At 47.6% G+C, this 25,970-nt stretch overlaps 1 protein-coding gene across 1 annotated transcript in view; it reads right to left on the reverse strand.

The window, feature by feature from the left end:
* Positions 1 to 4,107: 4,107 nt before the first annotated feature.
* LOC128726889 (bone morphogenetic protein receptor type-1B) overlaps positions 4,108 to 25,970 on the reverse strand; it is a 96,836-nt gene continuing 74,973 nt past the window's right edge. The window contains 4 exon segments of the mRNA XM_053820731.1: positions 4,108 to 5,615; positions 5,695 to 5,933; positions 6,432 to 6,457; positions 8,709 to 8,732. Coding sequence (XP_053676706.1) covers positions 4,311 to 5,615; positions 5,695 to 5,933; positions 6,432 to 6,457; positions 8,709 to 8,732 — 1,594 coding nt within the window. The 3' untranslated portion in view covers positions 4,108 to 4,310.

A 25,970-nucleotide genomic window follows, 5' to 3' on the forward strand; every position in this document is an offset into this window, starting at 1 on the left:
ATTTCCCACTCCACGCGGGTGCGGGAAATGACGCATTTTCCCACCCCGATTGGAGAGCTGCGTGAGGATGGATTGGCAAAACAAACCATCGCGGTCTTCGATCGGGAATGTTAATTAGCGACAGCAAGAAGGAATGCCGCAAGGTAGGATGGTCTTTTATACGTGTTAAAATGTGTGAGTAACAAAGTATTCCTTTTTACGAGATGCCTACTTGATTAGGTTAGCATGTAGTGACCTGGGACTGAAAATCGAAGGACAGTTTTGATGGGAAATCGGAACGAGTGAGGAACATGACTTGCCGACTAACAGATGGCTCCGCTTAAGGACCTGCTAAATGATCGAAGCTAGTGAAGATTCAGTTTAAAAACGAATCTATATCGAAACCATTTTTTTTGTAATGTGATGGAGGCGCCCAGTGGATGTTACACATGATTTAATTCACGATTTTATTTTTGTTTATTTGTTTTTAAAATAACCAAAATTTCAATTTCATTGTACCGACATACGATGAAGGCGCCCAGTGGATGTTATTCATGGTTTCATTCATGATTTCTTTGTTGTTTTAGTGTTTTCAAGAGGATTTTTTATTCTGTTTTAGGGTTTTCAAACGTCGTAATGTGTCGAGGCAAGGAGGGCAACATTCTTACGTACGAGTACGAGAGATGATCGAAAGATGGATGTGCTACTTCAACGGGCAACTAAACGCAGCGGATTTGGAGGAGGCCAACAACGGTTCAGGCAGAATCAAGCAGCACATTTGCCGGGAGATAGATGACGATGTGCTCCCACCATTCTTGAACGAGGCAGCGATGGGCTGGTGGCAAAACTATTCAAAATGGGTTCAGTACAGCTTGCCGTCAGTATGCACCAGCTAATTGTGAAATTCTGGGAGCAGGAAAGGATACCGGAGGACTGGAAGCTAGGTGCCATCAACCCAGTGTACAAGAAGGCTAACAGAATGGACTGTGTCATCTTTAGAGCCATCACAGCCCTTTATGCTGCCTACAGAGTTCGTCGGAAGCTACCAAGCTGGGTTTGTTGCAGCCAAATCCACCACCCAGCAGATCTTCACTCTACGGCAGATGCTCCAGAAGTGCCGAGAGCACCAGATCCAGACGCATCATCTCTTCATTGACTTCAAGGCGGCCTGTGTTAACATAGATCGGACTGAACTATGGAACACCATGCAGCAGTACGGTTTTCCTGGGAAGCTGGTACGCCTGTTGAGGGCCACGATGAATGGCTTTCCTGCCTTCTATTCAACATCGCTGTGGAAGGTGTCATGAGGAACGTGGGCTTTGACATCCGCAACCCGATATCCTGACGGTGACGAAGGCCAGCAGAATTCAGTGGATGGGTCATGCCATGAGGATGCCGGACTCATGCCCCACCAAGAAGGGTGCTAATCAGCGACCCATCCGGCAGAAGACGACGAGGAGCTCAGCGTGCTCGGTGGATGAACCAAGTGAAGCAGAACCTGCGAGATATCGGATGCGACCGGGAATGGAGAACTGCAGCCATGGATCGAGCTACCTGGAGCTACGATTGGTGACCTGGCCATGTTAGTACGACGTGCTCAATTGTGAGCGGGCCAGAAGAGAAAAAGAGGTGTTTCAAAAATAGCCAAAATTATAATAAAGGTCTTACGCTGGCACACAGAGTCATTAGAATGCACGTAGTGGAATAAATGTAAATATATATTACAATTAATAGTTTAGTACAATAAAACATTGAACTGACATACGATGGTGGTGCCCAGTAGTTGTCGTTTTAGGATATATAAGCGCAGCAATACATGTTAGTAGGCAAAAAAATAGTTTAGGCTTTCCAAACAGTTGTCAGCAGTTTTGCACTACTATTTGCGAATTAATTAAACAATACGCTCTGAATATTGTAAAAACTCGAAAAGAATATGCTCATTCAAACGAATAAAGACCAAACATTGAGGTAAAATATAAAAAAAAAATTCCTGCGTTGTGAGTCTTCAAATGTATTCGCATAGAACAAACGAAAGAAAAAAATATACCAGACCAAAATTTGGAAACGTACGGCACGGCCAAAACGGCGAAAATTATTCACAAAAGTAACAGGAGAACATACCAGTCAAGAGGTAGTAAACAGTCGCAAAATTTGTTCGCGCACCGATCGGTTGAAACAGCGAAAATTTTTCGCATAAGTAACAGGAGAGCATAACAGCAAGCTTTTATTACTGATCAATAGATGGTGCTGTCAAAATTGTGCTTCAAAATCCGACTAACAGATGGCGCTGATCACAACAATTTGTTTTTAAATTTGTCGAACAGATGGCGCTGATGTTGATGAAATTTAATTTTATAGCGTGGCCTTTTTGTTAGCGCCATCTATGAGTGAGTTTTCGAAATTAATTTTCGAGCAGCTGTTATATTCGAAGTGTTATACGGAATATTTTTTTTCGGAAAATTTTGCGCCTGGTGTTACCTCCTGACTGGTATGCTCTCCTGTTACTTTTGTGAAAAATTTTCGTTGTTTCGCCGATCGATGCGCGACCACATTTTGCGGATGTTTACACCTCTTAACTAGTATGTTCTCCTGTTACTTTTGTGAACAATTTTCGCTGTTTTGGGCGTACCGAGCGTGTCTAAATTTTTATCTCGTTCATTTTTTTTCCTCATTCGTTCGCTTTAAGCATTCGTTTCTTTCAATAATTTTGTGATATTTGCACCATGATGAATGAAGAATAAAGGCAGTTTGATATTTAGAAAGTACTTGATTTTCGATTGTTTATTCCAATTATTACACAGCTGTCGTACAGGGGTAACACATTTATTTACGCTCCACATTATGCTACGGATATCCTTTTGCTTCTAAATTTGTTACTCAAACGTCTAATGTGGCTTCATTTCGAATTAGATTTTCACGTTTCCTAACACGCTACACAAACACGAGGTGCCGTAAATAGCGTGGGATAATAAATTTTGCTCTAAAAAATAGATCTATCTCTTTTGTGTTCGTACAACTATCCGAAAAGCTCTCCTAACAATTCCGCATCGCAACCGAAATGAAAGAAAAAGCAACGAGCAGCACAACTGGGGTCGAATTATGTATGTGTGGAAGGCAACATGTGTTCGTGTTTAGCCAATTTGTTGAATCGCTTCTTTCGCTACGCTAGATTTAAGGTAAAAACTAGTTTACAAATGTATCAGAAAGAAAAACTCAACCTCCTAACATCGCAGTATGTCTACGCAGCTCGCTAAACGTACACGCGGCCTCGTCGGCCTCCTAAACTATGCACTGATTTGTGTTTTTTGTTTCTTTCGGCAAAAGGAAAGGTACGCGCACAGAAGCGAATGGCTTGCTAAATCCTACTCAGCTAACTTACACGCCAGGCCGGTCCTGGCGGATGGCTCTTATCAAAAACGAAGAGCCCAGAGCGCAACGCTATTAACAATAAAACACCTGCGTCCCTACCAGGTCGGCTGTAAAAAGTATGTACACACAGCGGGTCCTTGCCACGTGGCATGCGGAACAACCGGAAATGAGCCGTTGCCCTCCCTTCTTCGAATGGCCGCTAGCGAAAAACAGGAAAACAATTACGTAGCCCTAAAATGTGTGCCTCTTTGTCGTAACAATTGCTCGGTCGTCGTATCTCGTGATCGTGGCCGTGGCCGCTTATTAGCACGCTAAATCTAACTCAAATCTACAGCGCATCTTCTGCAGTACGCAAACAAGTGAGGGACGGTTCTCGCTGGGAGTAATCTTGCTTTCCTAACCATCTCTCTCGCTCACGTGCCAAGATCCTGCGTGGATTTAAAGCACTGAGTTGAAAAAGGCTTCGCACTTCCGATAGCGAAGGAGAGCTCGGATGCACCATTGCCGGTGCATCTTTCTCTTCCGAAGGGTGATTTGGCTCGTTCTGGTGGTGCTTTTGGCAGCACACACGCACATACATGGTCGCCTACTGCCTCACTTACATCTAACGCAGCTTAATGGTTAAGTTATGGCAAATACATCATAGACACAGAGAGTTCGCCACCGTACCGTGTGTCAACTGGGGAGGGTTGCTTCCGTTGGGCGGTGGTGTGCGTTGGCCGGAACCGGATGGCAGGAGAACGGGATGACGAGGACGGGATGGACGACAGGAGCAGATGATTCGAAGGTCGACGAAGGGTTGACCAGTGGTGGCATGAACGTATTTACAAATGGATCTTCTCCTGTTGCCGGTTCTTTTCCACGAGCAGAGCTTTCTATTCTCTCCCCTCCCCCAACCGGTGTGGTGTGACGGCGCGATAAATAAATAAAACTCTTCGCGAACTCTGCGAATCTCGCAGCGCTTACACTATCTTAATCGTACAGTCCGTTTCGAGCTTCACGAGCGTCTTCTTGACTCGCAGCGCAGTTAACCGTACGGCCGGGCTCGGGTGCCAACATTCCTGCATGATCTTCGATAATACTACGAGGATGTCCTCGTCCTGCCATCGCTGGGGGATCGGTGGTCGCACGCCTTTCACGCACACCACTGCGTACATGTCCTCGAAGCTGGGATCGGATGGCACCACGTCCTGGTACGGTAGAGCGTAGTCCTCGCAGGTGGTCGTATTCTTTGCACCTCGCACCGTCGTGATGCAGCGACGTGCCATTTCCCAGAACACCAGCCCCACCGAGTACATGTCGGCCATCTTGAAGCCTTCGAACACCTTGTGATCGAGCGTTTCGCTCAGCACCTCGGGTGCCATATAGCGGCGTGTTCCGACACGCGTATTTGGCGCAATCTGAATCTCGTCCGATTCGCTCGTGTACTTAACCGCGAGGCCGAAATCCGCGATCGCACACTGTCCGTTTCGCTTGACCAGGATGTTCTTGCTCTTGATGTCTCGGTGCGCGATCGAGGGCTTGCCAGGTGTACCGAAGATCTCCGTGTGCAGATGTGCCACACCGGAGGACAGCGAAAGTGCGAGTGTTTTCAGCATGTGCGGGTTAAGGACTCGCTTCTGGAGGTAGTCGTGCAGCGAACCCAGCTCGTGGTAGTCGGTGATCAGCAACATTTGCGTCCACGAGCCCGTGCCCTTGATGTCAGCGGCAATAAATCCAAGGATGTTCTCGTTACGCATCAGCACCGTCTGATAGATCTCCGTTTCCCGGAACCAGGACGCTTCCTCGGTGGTGAAGAAGATCTTCACGGCCACCTTCTCGTCACGCCACTTGGCCAGCCACACCTCACCGTACCGGCCCTTGCCGACCGAGTGCACCATCTGGATCTGCTTGGCAATGGTTCGCTGGACGAGCAGCGGCAACCCAGACCCACTGCCACTCGTTTGCTCCACCAAATCCGCGATCGGCATGTGACCGTTGCCCGTGTTGTACAGCGAGTTCATCAGGTAGGCAGGCTTTCGCTTCTCACGCCTTCGGTACACGCAGTAGATGGCTCCAAGGACCACGATCAGTCCCGCTAGGCACAGGATAACGGAGGTGATGAGCGCAAGCAGTGGCACACTGTTCGTGTTCACTAGCGGTGGTTCCGGTGTGGTGGTCGTACGCGGGCTATACTCGAGCGGTAGATCACGGTTACAGAGGTCCTCGTTGTCGCAGCATACGATGCTTTTGCCGTGGATCTGCGGTGAGATCGTTCCTACTTTGCACTGCAACGGAAGAAGATTGAGAGGGGTTTACACGTTAGAAAAACCGTCAGCAGGGGTTGTGAGGATTATTGAGGCTTACCTGTAGCAATCCACCGCCCTGTTCCGGGGACATACAGCCGTGGCTCCATTCCGGCACAAACTGTTTCGTTTCCTCGTCCATCACCTCTTCGACCGAGACGAAGCAGGAACCGCCGGGTCGCGTCTCGCACGTTCCATTCTGCACATTTCCCGGACAGTGACCTTCGCAGTAGCACTGTAGCACGCGTGCTGTGAAGTGGAGAGGTAAAATTATAGGTTAGAAAGGTTCACCACCGTAGGAAGTATCGAGCAAAGTAAAGGGGAAACAAAATGGCATAAAAATCCAGGCTCACGCCCTGCACCGTGGCCGACGATCGTAAGGGAAAGGGACTTTGTGCTAGGCTGGTAGCAGCCTTTCTCCCCAGATCGACGACGACAAACATAACACGCGATCGATTTGCTGCGATAGCAAGGAAGTAATGTGGAACGACGCACTCCACCGGATCGATTATGAGTTGCTTCGGATCGAATCCGGAGTTGGTACATAAATAACCTCCCGCTCGGACTCCGGGTCGTTCCGACGCGTATCAGTTCGTCCGATCTTGTAATGAATGAAGTTGTTTTCCCCGTGCCGATGTAATTGAATCCACCAACTCCCGGGGTTGATCGATAATTCCCGCCCGTCGATTGATCGGGGCGGGTCTTAATTAGGCTCTCGATCGTATAAGTTATCGCATGGCATTACCCTGAACTGACCGGTGGTGATAATCCTCTCGGAGGCCAGTAGCCGTAGAACCCGAGGCGAGTGGTAGGAAAAAGATAAGCTCCTGCTCAGCAAATGCAACATTTGTTGGGGCGACATTCTGCGATATCCGTTCTCGGCGGCATTCGGCGGTGTTCTGTATCGGACTATCCGATTTCGTAAAACTCACCCCATACCGTGTTGATCAGGGCAGGATTGGGGACTCACACGATACACCGATTGGCAGTGGGGTGTGATTTATCGGTGATGTGATGATAAAGCTGCGCAAAAATAAACAAATTGACGAATGTCCCGCGAATCGAGTTTTTGGGTGCGTGTAATGGCCGCACATTCGCACCCTCGCGATCACCGCGAAAGCGAATCACCGATTGACGATGGATCGCCTTTTAATCCCACTTCATCAAAACGTTTCAAAGGTGGAACCGATCGCGTTGGGGTCATAAATTAAGGCATTGAGTAGAGGAGGAACAGTTCGTTTCCCCAAAAAACGGGAGCCTCTTCCGTGTGCGCATCGTGATCGAAAGATTAAGCCCCAATCCAGCTGGACTTGCGAGAGGTTTTTGCGCAAACACAGACACACAAGGTTCGTGTTCTTTTTCGGCATTGATAACGAGCCCCCGTTAAAATGAAAGTAAGCTTTGTGACACTCCTACCGAAAAGCGCACGTATCCATTTGCAAGGCACTTGCACCCGAGCTGCTCATCACCATGCACCACCTAAACGACGAGGTCTGCCTTTTTTTTGCTTTTCCCAAGGCGCAAGTTCATTGCCGGGTGGGTTTGACCGACATTAAGATAAGCGGCATCCTGGAGGTGCATGTTATCATCCGCCTGCAGGTGACCGTGCGCAAAGCCGTGTACACAGATATCGTGTGGATCTGTGTTCCACGCGGCAAAAAAAAGCCACCAGAAACGACAACAAAACAAAACCCCTTTGAAGAGGGCACGTGTGTGACGACTGTGTCACGATTCCGGTCCATTACACGCTTGCGCCCTGATCGGGAGGGTAGTAGAAATCAAAACAAACACAACATTAATCCTTTGCTCAGGTGGCCGTCTCATCTTACGGCTGAGTGGAGTCGTGACCAGCTGATTCGAGCGCCAAAACTCGTCGTTCGCCGTAGTATAGTGGATTTTTGATACTTTTAACGTGAGCTGGAAGGAAGAACGAAACCAACCGAGGCTGGAGGGGGTTGTAAATTACACCCCTTTTCAACAGACGAATGTATGACACTTTACCGCGTGTTCGCGACCGTTTCTTCGTGAAGTGTGAAACGCACCACAGGACATCGGTCCGGAAGCTAAGGCAGCAGTAGCGAATGCAGGGCTTTTGCTGACATTTCGTGGCGACGTCTGGCGCGACCCTGACCATGTCCTACATTAATTTTCATAAGCAAAACAGGCATCGCTACCTAGCGTCGCCAGAGGGTTAGCGCTTCGGTCTCTGTTCTCTTTCGTCGTTTCATGGGATCATCATTTTTCCATGCTTTTCACCCAAAATCGCAGTACGTTTGCAATTTTACCTCCGCGAGGAAAGGAACACCTTCCGGGGTACATAAATCCCAGCAGACGCCGTAGGGGAGATCTGTCGCAAACCCATCGATCAACTGGCGACATAAGAGGACTGACGCCAGCCACTCGAGAAGGTGGTGCCGGGTAGTTGTCTCGCCGTCAAATTGTTTCGAGAGATAAAGCCAACAGCGACTGGGATGGCGTCTCCACGCGTCTTGGCTCAAAGAAACTATTGCGAATTACATGCGTGATACAGGCTTGCGGGTGTTTCTCTATCGATCAATCATAATGGTGCCTTAGGTCTTGGGCAGATCGATCGATCGACAAAGAAGGTGCGTGAATCGAACTTTTAGACGAGCAAACATATGCCACGCATTTCCTGTGTCACCCTCTTTCGATTACTAGACACCTTTTGGCACTGTGAAGACGGATATTGGTTCGAATGTCCTTCTTTGGTACCTGGCTGGAGAGACATCGAGGGAACGAAAACATGACATTTCAAATTTGCGACAAAAAACCAATGACACGAGGAGAGTGTGTCGTTGTTAAACGGCAGTGTTTTAACGAAACACAACCGCCCTTTTAACCGAGATTCAGCGGCCTTTCTCTGCAACCGAAAGGGTCGCAACTTCGCCGTAACCAAACAGCTCCGTCGTTGCCGCGCGCGTTCAAGTGTGTGACAAGTGATAAGTTTATCAGCGATAGAGCGAGCGTTTTGACAAATTGAGCCCACAGCGGTGGTCTATCATCGTGCGCACCTGGTCCCGAGGGCGAAGCCAACTAGAACGTTGTAGCACAGACGGCCTATCACGCCCGCCAGAAGGGCTCGATGCGCTGTACACCATCATATCATGGTAGATAAGAGCACACGGGGAACACGGAAAACTTGCCGACCGTAGAAGGGACAAAAAACGATAATGAACTCGTGGTGCTGTACCATGTTTTATGTTATAGGGCCCGTTTGGCATCAACGTGATGGCTAGCCTGGGCTGGGGTTTTATTCAGTCCCACATTATTGGTGTTGTAAAATGATGCCCTAATCTCTTGCGAAGTAGACCGGGGAATCGTTTCCGATGGGCGAGATTCCGGGGCTGTTTTTGGGAGTTCTGGATTGCTTCACTAGCACGTATTCCCCGGGAAGCGAACATGCGGTGCGCGTGTTTTCATGTCTTCGGCGTGCCCTTTTTTTCCTGGAGAAAGGTTACCTCATCGCCGTAAAAAACCCTTCTAGTCGACGATACTACCACCAGGGCCACCACACATGGCCTGGAAATCCGCGGGGCGGTGGTGAAGATAAACAAAAATATTATTTATATATTCTTCCTTCTTCCCTTTACGTCACAGGCACCGGTGTTTGGGCAGCACCCTGGACAGCATAATGCAACAAACAAACGCACCAACACCACATGGATAAACCCTTGACTTGTCTATACGCAGCACCGACTTCCGTTCGAGACGGGCTGAATAAAGTGAATAAATGAAAAATGTATTCAAACTTCCTCTCAAATAGTGCCTTGAAACCAGTGCGATGCTTGGTTTAGTGGTCATCGTTTGAACAGTGCTGCAATTTGGAATTTGCTTTGCTGCCACTAGGCGGTGATAAGACCACGGGATCTGCTCATTCTCTGGACGCTCTGGACAGCGAACGAACAGTTTTGCGTCACAACAACCTAAGCTGACAGCCAGCTGACATTCGAGAGAGAGAAGCAAGAACCAGGGGAGCAGACAATCCGGATGCTGTACCATCCAGAACTTCCAACATGGGTGATCTTAGCTGTTAGAGCAACCAATATATGCTAATTGTTTCACCCGTCAGTCCAGCGTTTCGAGTATTATAATCGTACCCTTATTGAATGGATTGGCACAGCGGAATCTTTCGAAGCTGGTTCTTATAAAGAACGCAGTTTATGCTATTCTTGAGGGTTCTCGGTCAGCTACGGGGCTCGTTTACACCCCGTTACGTCTTCGACGAACGAAGCGATGAGCTAATCAAAACTCAACACGTGGATGAGAGCTAGCGCAAGATACTGCATCAACTTCTCCATCGTCCGACGCCTGCTGCGACAGTTGTAGATGTTCAAAGATCTGCCACTGCGGAGGCGGCATTTGTTGAGCTCAGCAAGCCGTGTATACGTCAAACAAACTGCTCTCCGCTTCATTGTTGACACGGCACGGTTCGTAGCATCATAGGCTTGGAGAAAAACTGCACAAACAGGACAACGCGTCGTCATCTACAAAAATTCGTAGTGCGAGTGGTTTGTCAGGCTTGAGATGTACAAAAAAGAACAAATACGCACGAGGCATCACCTAGGTTGCTTATAACTTTCAACTTCTGTTGGCTTTTGGGGCGAGTAACTAAGGGATAATGTATTAAATGAAACACAAGCAGTAGTATATAAATATTGTGCCCACCAATCCCTGCATCCAGCCCATGAATCTCAACAAAGTCCGTGGAACAACGCAACGAGAAGCAAGAGAACCCTTATCTATCATAAATTATCTCCCAAAACCACCCGACCAACACTAGCCAACGCTCCGTAGCTAAGAGAAGGCCCTGAATTGTTTCGGCTCATCGGACACCCGTTTTCCACGACGTTCTGGAGATCTCTCAGTGGTTTCTTCGTAGTTTCGGTGTGATTTTCTTCGACACAGACGAGACACATGAAGTTACTGTCTCTCTCTCTCTCTCTCGCTCTCTCGTTCTGCTTTCTTGCAGTGGATGACAAACAGTATGTTCGCCTGTCGGTCAGAATTTGCATAACAAAACACATGTTTGACTTGATCTTCGACTGGATGCCCTGTGCGTACACGTTCCTGTCCATCCTGAAGAAGGTTTTGAAAAATGGGCAAGCGTCAGACACGTCAGAGACGGCAGCGAACGCGTGCGTTTCGCCCTCACCACGAGTCAGAACAAATGTTATGGAAGAAGGCGACTATTGAGCGAGCAGCCAGAACGAAGGGAAGCTGTTGCTTTATCGTTATGAATCTCCTGCAGCACAAACGAACCGTGGCGAACGCGCGCACCGGAATACCACGTCGTTGAAGATGACGACGATGATAGCACTGGGATGATGCATCCGTTTTCAATGTTTTTCGAGGAATAGTTTTCAATATTGAACAAGGCCCGGACCGTTTGGGTGGGTGGGAGGGGTCGCTATCAGGTTGAAACGCACGTTAATTTATCTTCGGGTCGTTTCATTCTATCCGCATAATGATGCTTTTTGTCAGAGCTCTCGAGGGAGCCCGAGATGAGCTGCTTTCTTTACACGCCGTTACATGGTGCGAGGCAAAGACCATTTACCGAGACGCAGCCAAGGGGAGTGAACAGCAACCCCTCTTGTCGCGCGTATCGTGGGCTGATTGGTTGGGCCACACACATCTTTCTTTCCTGACTACATTGTGACACTTTGTAGCACCGAATACATCACACAGCAGCACGTACGTTTCCTTTTTCCGCTGAACTGAGGGGCGTCATTTTTTTCGCTTCTTCCTTAATAGCATCGCACGCGCCCCATCCGCAGAGCTCAAAGCTTCTATTAATATCCTGTCATGGCGACGCGCAACAGCAGGCGGCGCAATTCGACAACACAGACAGCAGGGCGCAACACACGAGGACACAGCGGACACTGACAGCATCGCCACGTCACGGGCGAGTGGACATTAGCTGCCCCTTTTTCCCTGCGAATCTGGGGTCTAACATAAAAACACGTGAGAGAAGGTAGGCGGCGCGTTCCGGGTCTGAGACGCATGCCACCCCATCCACCCACGGGGCGCAACCCCGAAAGTGAATAACTCAGCGCAACGATGACAACAGCCACGACGACGACAACGTCGAGACAATATTGCCACCGAGAGCGCTACTGATGCTGGCCTCTGGGATGACATTTGTCGAACGACTAACAACGTTGTTTTTGTGTGCAGCGAGGCCATAAGATCAATATTTGCTTCGCGTCATGACGGAATCTCATTCCCGGCCCCAGCCTTTTCCCCGTCTAAGGATGATGGACGATGAGAAAAGAGTCGCATGTGTGTTGTTAAATGAGTGACGAGAAAGCAGTGCTGGAAAACTGCTGTTATGTGGCTGGGAAAACTACGCTTCCATTGATCAAGGGAATCAAGGGAGCTTTTCTCTCACGCAAGCGCCCCACTCGGAATGAAAGAGGGTTGTAAAACTTTTGTCAGCTGTAGACAAAAATATCGTTCGCATCATCCCGCTAGAAGCAATAAAAAGTAATACCTGAAAATAACTTACAAAGGAGCCCGAGAAATAAAGAACATCTAGCAGGCGACCCCATCGACGACTTCCTTGTTTACATCGCTCGATCCCTGCCGTCCTGCTGCGCCAAATCGACACGAGGAGAACAACAAACCGTCATCGTTGAAGCTTTTCGATCAATCACACACCGCACAGCGTGACGAGATTCAACCGACCGACCGGGAGGAGCGAGAAGCGACGCATTTTGGGGTTGAGAACCGACAGGACCCCCCGTCGGAGGGCTGGATTGACAGCAGGCACACCTCGGGGGCCGCCTGCACGCCTTTTTAAGCCGGTTCGACAGCCTCGAAGGAACCCGCGCGGAACAGGCATTCCTGCGCACACCCATTCAAAAAGTCCGAAAAGCATTAATCGAATCTCGCGCGCGAACGTCCAATGTGATTCGCTTTTGTGCCACCATTTTGATCACCTCCGCGCGCGATCGATGCCCGATCGATTCCTGTCCACCAGCGGCGGGCGTGCGGATATTAGCATATTTATTACGTATCGCGCCTGACTCATCGATCGATCCGAGGCGAAGATACTCGATCGATCGCGGACCCATATCGCTTCGGTACGAGCAGAAAGCAAACGCCGCGTTATTCGGTGAATGAATCAGGCCTCGATCGGAAAAAAGGAAACAAAAATACCATAAATGGCCCCGGATCAACCGCGAATGTGTCACCGATTTTTCGGGCCGTATCAAAACTGCCGTAAATGTCCATTTTTACGACGTAAGCCTAAAACCACGCAGCAATCGAAACTGGACGATACTGGAGGGTGGCAGAAATGGTAGCCAACGGCATTCGGCGTAGTTCTACTGGTTGTGATTGAGATAATCAAACTGAGAACTGAGAAGAATTGCTACAAAACCGTTAAAAGGTCAAACGGAGAGTCAAAAGTCGAACGTCACAGCATTTGAGTCACGGAATTCATATAGACAACAACACAATATGGTCTTTTTATGCATCGGAATTCTAACGTGACATCGTGTTGTAGGTGTAGATATGCACAACCGAGGAAGCAGAGCGTCAAGCAATTTGTGAACGATTTTCTTGTTTGACGAACCGTGGCGAAACCTTAAGCGTTCGATAGTGGTAGGTTCAACAGGCTCTGGACGTAAGTGCGCCCTTTTCACCCCTGCAAGATTGCGAAAAATTAGGGTCAACGTTTCATAAGCATGCATGCGAATATTTCTCAAAACCTAACCACCAGCATTGTGTTAAGTGGGGTGTAATCCTGTTCGTTTCCCGTCCTGACCGAATGTGTGAGTGTGTGTTGTGGACTAGTACCTGATGCATGCTCTACTCGCGGCAAGGTTTCCGGCCGAGGCACACACGCTAACGTAGTTAACACAATCCAATTTGTCTACTTCATTGACAACACCAGAACCGGAAGATTACCGCCGTGCCGATTTGCTGCACCTCCCGCGGCTGGTACGTAACGTTGACGTCAGTCGGAAACGGACGCACGGAAATCATGTGACAAAGTAAGGCCCGTTGACGTAAGGGCAATTTTGTGTTGTACGCCCCAAAACGTCCGGCGATTGTTACGATCGAATAGATGGCTACGTATACGCAGCGACACGTGCGGATCGTTGAGGAGATTGCACCAGCCAGCCTGGCAGACATGTTGGCCCCTAATCGCGCTAATGCCAGCTGTGCGTTCGGTACCGATGTAAGGGTACATAACTATCCACCTAATGAGACGTTGCGCCGCGGGTGAAATACACCCTCGTATCATTTGCCTCCCTTTTTGCTCGGTTTGAAGTGGATCTCTTTCTCTCTCAAGCAGAAGGTCCTTTTTTGGATCCCTCGATGTCTACGAGTATCTGTCAACGGCATACCATTTATGGAAAGTTGCTCCACGCACAATGTACCGAAAATATCTCTACCACTGAAAACCAGAAGCCAAAACATAAGCCAGCCCACGGGGGGGTTTCAAACGTCCAGGGCAAGCAAACATAATCAACCGACAACACATCTGGTCCGAAAATGCTGATTGATGCTCCGCGGGTCGAACTCCCAACGCCCGTGTTGGTGATTAGTGAGTGATAAATCAAAACCATATGCTTCCTGAGCCTGCTCTGCGAGAGCCGGTGGAAAACGGACTAAAACACATGTTCGAGTGATCGCACACAGACACTCACTCACACACACTGAACCCGCCAAACGTTTATCGATCGACAGAATCGGGTGGTACAGCTGCACCAGAACTACCCCGTTTTTTTTTTGCTCTCCAACATCACCGTGTGCGTGGCCATGATCTCATCAGTAACGGAGTTCAGCAGGGGTTTTTAGCCCCTTTTCGCTCACCCAATCGCGACGCGTACCAGCTTCGACGCCTACACATCTATTATACCATCCAGCGATCGATCGCCAGCATAAGGGGCCATACGAATCAAAGCAGGCCAGCTGCTGCAGATCGTGCGCGTTCAGCATCCGGCGATCCGATCGTTGATCGATCTAAAACTCAATCCTCCAGACTCCGGTCCAGACGGGAGGTGGGTCGGAGTGAAGATAATTTGAATAAACCATTTTTTCCTTCGACTCCCAATTTCCTGGTGCCCGTTCACCCTCCACGAGACGCGAAGAACTCGCACTCCAGCGACCGCCAGCGCAAATGGCTTCACGTGCACAATATGGTGCTGACTCTTTGCGGCACGAATCGATCATTCGATCGGATAGGAAACGAGATCTCTGCGGCACGATCGCTAGCGAGAGTAGTACCGCTTCTATCCCTGTGGATCGTGGCGCGGTATTTATGTAGGCAGCATTATAATAATTGTTCCGCCGTGTGTTAAGTACCTCCCACGCGCGCCTCTCGCCTGGCGGAATATTTAACCGCACGAACGAAGCACATGCCGGGCGTGTGCTAGTTATTATGCAGCACACAAATTTCTGCTTCGCGATATTTGGCTCTTGGGCAAAAAGAGAAATATGAATACATTACACCGGGCCTTCGTGTGCTTTGGAGCAAAGCATTTACGATTCTTATTCCACCGAACGAACCGAACGAGGTGTACCATGATAGGAATATGAAGAAGAATTAGTTGAAGGTTTCCTCATGGAACACTATGCTCTAGCCCATGATATCTAGTAGAAAAACGATTTGTTGTACATTTTCTTCCAATGGGCAATCCATCATCGACCGTTGCACCGTAATATGGGAATAGAGTGATGTGAAGTACGAGTTCCTTTTTCGTTAGCTCATCGACTACGATAATGATCAAGCCAAACATTTTGGGATCAACTGTTTGTGCAGCGCTCAAATTGAGGTGATAAATGTCTACACAACATTTCGCCCTTTTCTGGTTCACAAATCAGGTTAAACATCTGTATTTCCAAACGATCAGTGCCTGAGACAAACTGATGTAAAAGATCAGAGAGCTTCATTGCAGAGGTAAACACATCATCGCGCATTGGTATGAATAGTGCTCTTTATGCAAGAAATCCATAAGGAAACTAAGGGAAAACTGTACAATATCTCTAAGTGAGGGTGCGAACCAACTAGGTAACAACACCAGAAGCAAAAATTTTACACCAAAACCCTAATAGATCACTGTCGCTTAGCTGGAGCTAGCGATATACTTCTTTCCCGACCATTCGGGAAGTTAAAGAACCGGTCTTGGGCCAGGCTGTAGGGACCATTGCTACGATGTCCTGTCCTGCCGTGGCTTTGGGAAATACGTTGCGAATGTACCTTAGCGTCTATCGCGAGGCTGCCACACCGCGGGCTACCGAACCGCACATAAATTTCAATCAATTTTCAAACGGCACCCGACAGTATCTTCCATGCTGTTTCGGGCCAACAGCACGGCCGCGATACCAACTGGCAACAATTGGTGTCAATTAATCATTTCGATCAACCGAAAATGAATACCATAAATTATACATTCGCAGGGTGAGTTCGACGGGGGCAGGAAAAGCATAAAGCAACCCCACGAACAACAACCATCCTCAGACAAGGCCCGTCGTCATCCGGAACCGGTCCGGAAAGCTAGTTCGTGGCGCGTTTTTATCACACTCGCACACTAATTCAAACCACGCGCATCCGTCGATCGTTTTGTCGTGGGGGATGCGATTTTATCAGGAAGAAGAAAAAATACACACACAATTAACGTGGCTTTCATTCAGAATAGAGAAATTATTCCCTATTGGTCTTCGTTGGAACCAAAAACTAATGGCACAGTAAAATGGCAACCGATAAACGTCTCTACTACGGGCTTTGCCTCTATTATGGACATTTACATGTCTCATCTCTAGCCAGTGTTATCAAAACGAAGTATCATTTTTTGTTTGGAAAGATTCCAATCCACCGCATACCCTGCGGCAAGGTGATATCCTATTTCAGCAACCTTGCCAAGGTCTCCCGAAAACTCGGGAGCTTTAAATTAAGCGTCTACTAATATCCGATTAACACTATTAAGCTCCTCAACCCTAGCCAATCGAAATAATGGAAGACGAAGAGAAGGACGTAGCCAAAAACTTTCAAACCATTAGATGAAGGTAAGAAGGCTGAACACAATAAAGCAACAAAAACGTACCGAAGCGTGCGGGATAGCAGGATGCGAGCAGTGAAAAGCAAGGCACATAATAGAAAGCCTCCATCGAACGCCCGAGAGTGCAATAATAACAGGAAGTAAGCGTATCCACCCCGCGGCACAAACGGGCACGCGTGCTCGTGGGGATTCCAAAATCGCGCGATCGTGATCTTGGCCGCGGAAACTCCGTTCAAATGAGCGATTATTGTTTATTACTACCACCACCGCAACACCGAGGCGCTTCTGGAAGCCCCGACAGTAGTTTGGAGGGGGAACTACACACCACTACCATCTAATGGGGGACGGGTTGGAGTTTCTCCAAAGGCTCCATGGCTACGAAGATCGGACTCCACAAAACGAGCCAATTGATTATGATCTACAGTTTCTGCAGCACCCTCTTTTGGGTCTCTCTCTCGCTCTCTTTCTCTCTCTCTCTCCTTCTCTCGATCTCACTGATCCCCCCCCTTTTTCCGTACTTGAAGGCGCGTCTGTGTGTGTGTGTGACACATTGCGTGAGGAGATTCCCCAAGAGCAGCATGATCGCGTTCTCGCGTACAATTGCCCCGGGGGAGAATGGAGAACTGGTTTGCTTTTTATCTCCGGCAGCCGGACGATCGCACCCTGGTGGTGGGGCGAAGAAGCGGATCGTGGAAAGCCCCACCCCCGATCGCGAGCAAAACAGGATATCCATCAACCCTCATGGAGGGGCGAACAAGGAGCCAGCTAGAGCTCGCTGTCCTGCTCTGGTGATCGCTAAAAGCCAACGCGCATTCGTAAGGAGATACTCGAAATTAGCCCCGTTCCAGCTGTGGAGCGCGTCATTAGACGAGATCAATCTCAAGCTCCACTCGCATGGGGCCAAGGGGGATCATTCTCTCGTGCACACAAACACAAGAACGCTACTACACAACCACTCACAAACGCCAGACCAAAGCCGGATCGTGTTGGAAGGTAAACGACAGCATCAGACGCCTCCGGGCCCATATGTTTGTAATCATCCAACGAAGCTGCTGCTGGCTCCATCTTTTTGCCGCTCCACGTTCCATTATTCATCTTCAGCTGTAGGCGCGGTTTTGTTTTTCGAACGCGGTTTTTCACTCGCGCTCATTCAGAACGAGGCTCCGGCGCGAGATCACGCGCGCGCGCGCGCGTTTGCTCGCGATGTTATTAAACGGTTTTCGTTCGCTTTTCACCCGTCGCCCGTTCTACGAACACATACAGACGGATGGGGGGAGAAAATATGGGCATCATATGATCGTACGCGAAAACAAAATACAGAAAATAAAATACACCAGGCTTGTGGCACTAAGTGGCGATGATTATTCTCTGTCTAACGAAGCAGACACTTCTTGTTGTTCCGTTTTAAGCGGAAGATGCATTAGGGGTGAGCTGCTTCTGCATTTCAATGGCGTTGTTAGGACCTATGGTATTTTAAGAGCTGCTTTCCATCACACCATCGACTTGGACAAATCCTTGGATCATGGCATAATTCATAAACTTCCCGTGTTTTTAGAGCAATTGAGGGCAAGACAGACGTTGACCGACAAAACGTGGAATTGTGAAAGGATGCACAATCCGACACTGTACTCATCATGTGCCATAGAATCGGTACATAAATACGGGACAAGAGCACGAGACGAGCGAGCAAATGCGAATGAAGATCATCCATAATTAGCAGCAGCGAAACATGATCTTCGCTCGTTTGCAGGCCTCAAGATGACGCGAAATTGCATCAACAAGCCGAGCGATAATAGGAGCAGCAAGAAACAGAGATGGACCTAGATTGATCGGCAGTAATTTTTGCCATTCCTTCTTTTCCTTCGGCATAGCGGGAGTTTTGCTAACGAATGAACTGTGTAATGGAATGTAAAACATCATCCAGCTTGATCAGTGCTTGAATAGTGGAAGGATGATGAAATTAAATTACACTGCGACGAAACAGGATCGACAGGTAACTCTATCTTGAACGGTTTTCAGGGAGCTTTCAAAACAGACATGACAGAGATCCGGGTACTATTATTGGATTTATCGTTCCGGTCGCTGCTGCTAGGGAGTTTCTCTTGTCCCCGCATAAACCGAAGAAACCGGAGCACTGATAAGCCGAAAGGACCAAAAATGGAAGCCACCTGTCGTTGACGATTTACCGGTTGCTCTTTACCAAATTTGCTTATCTCTCGTAAGAGAGCTTTCAAGAATTAAGACAAAAAACAAAAAAAAACGAACCAGCTACCACAACCTGTGCCGGTGGGTCGAATAATAAAGCATGCCACGCATATTCCAGCTCGTGGTGCGTTGCTACGCGCTTCAAATAATGAGGAAAAAAAATGCTAAAAGCCGTCCCCGCAACCAGCGAAACGCGAGCGGTCTGCGAAGAACCTTCTTTTGCTCGAGTTTTATCACTTTATAGGCTCGTAATAATCTACCGTCGCGTAATTTATGGGACAGTGTTATTGGAAACGAACTGAAGCGCGCAAAAGACGCGACCCAGCCAAGATACGCAGCTAACCCATATGCTCGTCTTGGGACCTCGGTCGCGTGCGTTTTAACACACTGGGACGAAAATAAAATCGTCGATGAATTTGAATACATAAACCAGGGCGCGCGAGCGTGCGGCCTCTTCTCTCCCTTGGTGATCGCACGAGCCCTGCTTGACGCAATTTCCATGTCGATCGCTTTAAATTGAGTTTGATTTGAGAAGTGCATCAATTAAACCGTACCATTAGTGGGCAACGTGAAGGTCTTTAAATAACGGATTCAATCGTGGATAATTTGTTGATTGAAGAACAGGCGGGTGTGGCGGTGCAAAGAAGGGACCAGCGCGGTGAGGTGAGGTTGTGGATCGAATTGATTGACTCTTGAAGATCTGAGGCCGAGGATGAAGCTAATTTATCCTAAGCCCCGCTTTGTCTATTATGAGCGAGTTTCGAAGAAACAAACGAAGCACCGTCACGAACATGCCGGTTTCGAGGAAATGTTCCATGAGAAGGAAAACGGTTTCCCGAAAACAGACGTGTGTGTGTGTGAGCACTGAACGGGAGCTGGTCGGTTTTGTGGGAAAACTGCAAATAAGAATGCATGCAAAAACATCGGCCCCTTTGAACCATTTTGCCTGGCAAATGGAAGCCACTCAACCTGACGGTGATATGGTGGTGGCACTCTTAGCAAAACGGTGAGATTTCATTCATAAAATTTCCTTCGCGTGGCCACACACAGTTACATGCCCACGCCAATTTCTTATGCATCGCCTGCGCCTTAGTCACAAGCCGTTGAGTGGAATTCTGCACTGTTGGTAGGATCAGTCATCAACGCGCCAGTGCCAGTACAGCACGCGCCGCTTGAGAGGCAGAGTGCTGCTGTAATGATTCCTCATCATGCAGGATGCATTCGTGTCGTCGCACGCCACCACGCGTGTGCATCGATGCGCATGGGCAAGACACGAAAGGCAAACGTGCGCGAGAGTGCGCGAATCGGTAGCGCAAATCGACGATGGCAGTAAAAAAACAGCTGCAATGGGGACACACAAGCACAAACAAGCGCTCGTGGCGCGGTCGATGAGAGAGAGATGATGCACTATTTTTAAAATTAAAACGCCCCTCTTAGATTCCTCCTTTGGCCAACTGCTTCTCTCTCTGGCCCCGCCAACACTAGCAATGGGGGAATGAGGGGTATGCCATTCCATTCCGTTGCGCAATCCAACCAATCGCAACCGACGACCAACACAACAACGATAAATTGCGTGGGAGCTGCCAATGGTCGCCCTCTCGATCAGTCTTACAATTTCGACTGGGGACAAACAGTTTCACTAAGCGATGATGCATCAAACAAGCATCACTTTATCAAAGAAGTATATATTTACACAAATTCATTAAATATCGCGAAACTTCTAGACTCAATTTGCGGGAATTTACGCACGAATTAGCTACATTGGGTATGTCGAAGCAAATTATTTATAGAAAGAAAGAAAAGTCCTTTTCCCAAAAGCGCCGAACATCGATCAGTAATCACAAACCGACTGTCATAGATTGGGAATGCCAAAATACCACCAAATGGCTATGCTTCGATTGAAGCGATTCGATTTTTTCCCCTTCTCCAAAATGAATGAACGAAAAATGATGATAACAGCACATGGCGATGATGTCATTAGAGCCAGATGATCGCGTATTGCTTGTAGGCTCGTGTGCAAAAAGGGTTAGTAGTAACCGCAACTTCCGGTTGAGCTTGAGCTGAGATAGTCAGAGCGTAATAGCTTAGCGCATTCTACAGCCCTTCGTTTTGAAGTTGACTCTTGTCTACACTTCAGTTCACGACAACATTCTTTCCCAGGTTATTGGACGTGGGTTTTGTCTTATCGTAATTGACGTGCCAAAGGTGTATTATTGATTGTACCAGAACGTTTCCTTAGATTTGAACGTGGGTTGTGTTGCCCTAGCCGCTCCTCGCTAACAAATCGTGTCAACATACCTAAAGCGGAGCAAAGAAAGAAAGAAAAAAACGACCCATTAGTCAACGTTGTTTGTTCGGTGGGAAGTGTTCATTTGAAACAGCTGCGAGCAATTTAGTTTTATGTTGGCTAATGAAGTTAGCTCCTTTACAGTGCGGGGCTGTTGAGATGGAAAAGGATGGGATTTAAAGCAGCATAGTTTTCTTCGTCTCCGTTTGAAAAGAACGCTCGTACGACGCTAATGGATACTTCAAATAGGTAAAATTCCTTCACTCAGCCCAAAACATACATGGGATACACCGGCTCCATAGCCAGTGCCGGTAGGGGGCGATTTTCTAAGCCTTCTTACACGTAAAGGGCATGTATCATAGGATTCCATGGGGTGGCTTCTGTTACCGGTCAAAAAGTCAACAGAAAATTTAAATTCAATCCCATGCTTCTGAGAGCATGGTATGTGCATGGGGGCGAAACGTGCACAGTCCACCGCGGGCCGTGTACCCACTCATATTTCATAAATCTGCTGCCATCATCATCGAAGCATAATTCTCATTTGTATTTACTCGCTTATTTAGCACCATAAGGCTGTGGCCGCTGCTCGGACGGCTGCCGGGGAACATTAGCAAGAGGGAGTCTTTCGACGGCCTACGCGCACGCCAAAGGACAGCCTTTCGCATGGCTTTAGTTGGCTCATCTACCTCGATTCGTGGGACGGAATCATGCTGCAACCAACGCAACCATCAAACCACGCAACTGGCTAACGAAGCAGCAACCGTTAAGCCGACACGGACGATGCCATCTCGAGTGCGTCGCTTGGCAGAGGTGGTTCTCTTCGTTCAAACCGGAAATGCACATTGCTGCTAGCCGCCGAGAGTCTCGTACGCGGGTGTTTCGTTCCCCGAACCGCTACGGATTCATACTGAAAGCGTGCTAAAAACGGATCAAATGCAAAGGTGGAGCGCACGAACGATAACCATAAGGATCGATCACGAACGCACGCACCCTCACGGAGAGGGACCGGCATCACGTCTGTCGCCCATGGGCAACTTCGGCTCGGAGCTGACATTTCCTCGTTTATCAAGCTACGATATTCCGGGGGAGTAGCTTACCCCGTTAAAAGAGCATTACCCCTAGCCCAGCCTTTGTCGCTGCCTACATAAAAAGCATGACAATAATAATCCCTCTCTCTCGCTGCGCAGAAGTCGCGGGGGCGATCAGCATAAAGCATGATGATGATGATGATTAAAAAGATAAACGATTTGATGCCGTGGGCATCTGAAGCTATGCAATAGGCAAACAGACGCAAAAAAAAAACGGTTCGGATGGTAAAGGCGTGAGCTATGAATAATTATGTGCAGCTGCATCGCATGAATCACAAAAACGAGAAAATTAGAAAGCATAATAATTTTCTACCCAGCTCCGAACATTTTCTCCTCAATCTAAAAGCATAAAATACGAGAAAAGAAATACTGGAGTTTCAGGCACACCCACGGGAGCGGATGATCGATATTGACCGAAAATTGTAATCATACAGCTGCACAAAAGAACGCACAAACCAGGGTATTGAAACTATTGGCTTTAAACATCGACATTCCAATACCTACAGTTCACCATTGCCTAATCGCATTGCTTATTATTCTTGTGCTGGCGCTACTCCGGAAGAAGATTCCACACGTTTCCTTCATCCTGTTTTGTCTGTTTCCCCATGCATATTCCCCATAGCATTTTACATGAAATAAAAAACCAGAAATGCAGCTCGGATAGTGGCACTGGAAAACTTGAGCAGCGGTACGATTTCGGAACCCGTAGTAAATCATTGCGAGACGCCCTCGGGGGAACGAAATGGAACGACCGTGTGGGTAGAAAGAATAGTATACAAAATTCGAAACATTTCGTAACACATCGTAAAACAACCTAGCATCGTTTTTCTTCCAACTGCCCCGCGACGCGGCCGGTGGAAACATCGAAAGCCATAAACAATTTTTCACATCTAGAGCGCTCACGATGGGACTCATGGTTCCTGTTTTTCCACTCATCAGGAAATGCATTCATTCTTCTCTGTTGGAAGCTGATTGTCTCGGCGACAGATCAGCTCTGCATGTGCACGATAGTAGATTAAGGCTACATTCATCTCAACAGGGGGTCCCGGGTCGGTCCGTTCGAAGATATAGTTGTGTTTTAATACTTTTTCGTCATGCTTATTTGTTTTGTTTTGCCTTTTTTTCGCTAAACATAAACGACGCAACATAAACTTTGCTCCCATCGATTAGCGTGCGCCTTCAAGTCGTTCAGCTAGTCCGCGATTTGTAAATTTCGCGCGAAACTTGCTGGTGGAGCGAATTGATAAGAAGCCCGCCGCCCCAGTCAAAAAGAGACACCGGTTTATGCTTTACAAAGCTTAGCCAATAAAGCCAAAAAAAGGCTTGATAACGAGGAGCCCGCAAAAGCTGCCGTTTAGCGATCACGAGTTCCGTGGCAGACCTTTGCAAGGGGGTCAATCACAAAACATACAGACAAAAAAGAGGACATCGGCGATCGTAAAGTCGGTAGGATGGAAGCGTTCAAGGGTTTCCTCAACGAAAAAAAAAAAGATCATCCCAAGCGAAATCAGTGACGATCCCTAATCAGCAACTGTCTGTCACACATTTGCGCAAATTAGCTGATGAAGCGAATCGAAAGTGAAACGCACCCGTTTTGGATGCTGCGTGTTTTTTGTGGCGATTCTCCTTGATATAGTAGTGTCACAGCTACGGGTTTAATACACTGTTACAAAGAACACTAAAAACGAAAGTAAACCATGCGGGATTTGTTGTAGTTGCAATCGGCGAAGCAGTAAAATCAACTGACAAAAGTGCGTCGTTTGGAAGACCGTTTTACTGCCAATATTCTACTCCATAAAACAATAAACCCCATCTGTGCGGAGGAAAATAACGACGCCACGAAAGATAGAAAAGGTAAATAAACGCTAGGTCGCGTGTTACTAAGTCACACACGTGGGTTCATAATTAACCGAACAAAAGTTATGCTGATTGTGGAAAATTACTCATTTATGGCATCGATAAGTTATGCATCTCTGAGTGTAAACCCTTGCGGGCCAGCTTCCCTCGAGACGTTTTATTCATTTTATCCGAAGCGATACTAAAATGGTGATTATTTCAACCCACCCAAGAAACACCCCCGGTTCAGGTAAGACCTTTCACCGGCAGGAGGTCCGTTTTTGGTTTGCGTTAAATGCTAATATTTTACCATACGGTACTAGCACGCGAACATATGGTGTCGGTGGTGCCACACGCAGGAGAGTGTTGAAATTTAACGGCTTTAGCGCGACCGCAGAATCAAGGCACCATGTATGGACGTAAGCGAAACAAACCGCCGAAAGCCAAGAAACTCAGGAATACATTCTAGCAGTTTAATCCATTTTGACCGTGACTTGTACCGAAAGCATTCCGCCGCAAATTATGCCGTCAATAAATGTTAAGTTTCTTTTTCAATCCCGCGTCAATCTTGGCTCGTGTCAAAAAAAAGGCCAAATTTTCGAAAATGCAAAAAATATGTTTCACGATAAAACCTATCCCACCCACACGCAGGAAGCGACAGCGGCGGAAAAATCGAAGAAACAGTGTTCCTGTTGATGTTTGGGTTTGTACCTTTCGGTGCATGTTATTAATTCTGTTCGCTTTTACCAACCAACAGCTACGGGAAATGGCGAACTGTTCAGCGTCCGGGGTAGCTCAAAAATATCGGAATCACGCCTCTGCGACGATAGTCCATTTCGTCGTCACCATCCAGAAACGATGTATTATTGTTTCTCGGGCAAAATATTTACATGTCGGTTAGGGACTATGTTTACCCTGGCCGACGGGTTCCTCTTTCTTCTGCAAAAATGTACATAATTTACGAACCAACAAGCTCGGCTTGTACATCTTTCGATCGATGTAAAAAATGTACGAATTGGAGAGCGAACTGAACAACACTGCTCCACAACGATTCGACCCATATGTGTCACGCGCTAAAAAAGAGATAAAGAAACATTTTGACAAGTGATGTTTCCACGAGAAGCGGAGTATTTGGAAAGGAAAGATAGCTAACAGGTCGTACCATAAAACGCGACAGGCGTGGCTCTATCTAGCACTCTCGGGGAAAAGCAGAACATGCGAGCCAAAAACAAATACCGCTTTACACGCAGGAGAGATACACAGAAAATACAGCAACGGCTCAGCATTAAAAACTAACAGTATCGAAACATTCGACTTCTTCAGCAAAATTCCATTCGTAGCAGTTTGATAATAACTGCAAAGCAACACCTGGAAAAACAGAATAATTACAATAATGATAGTATTAAACCTGTTTCAATGTTTTTTTAACCACATAACAGTCACAATCACGACCGCTCAACAGGTGGCACAATGCTAGGCAGTACTTCTTAATAGAATTTTGTAAAACACGAGAAACATCTCGCATGCCATTACGCTTGTTGCCAATAGATAAAAGAATTATACTTTTTTTTCTAATGGACAAGGAAACACTCTCAACATGCCAATCATTTACAGCATTTTACACGCGCAGCTCGTGTAACATACGCCGATAATTAAGGCAATTAGTCACTAGAATCGCATCCCTCGGTGCCAAGTCATCGTGAGATTGAATCCGGTGTCAAGCCTACACGGTGATGATTAATCATTTTAAGAAGAATAGGCTTAATACTTGCCCTGTGCGATCACGTGCCAAATAGCAGCGTATTCAGATTTAGGAAACAAGAAACAGCGTGCTTACGATACCTTAACCATGGTTTAACCATGACATCCGATCGTATATGTTTCGGATTAG

The sequence above is a fragment of the Anopheles nili genome, chromosome 3 (genome assembly GCF_943737925.1).
Source record: "Anopheles nili chromosome 3, idAnoNiliSN_F5_01, whole genome shotgun sequence".
NCBI lineage: Eukaryota > Metazoa > Arthropoda > Insecta > Diptera > Culicidae > Anopheles > Anopheles nili.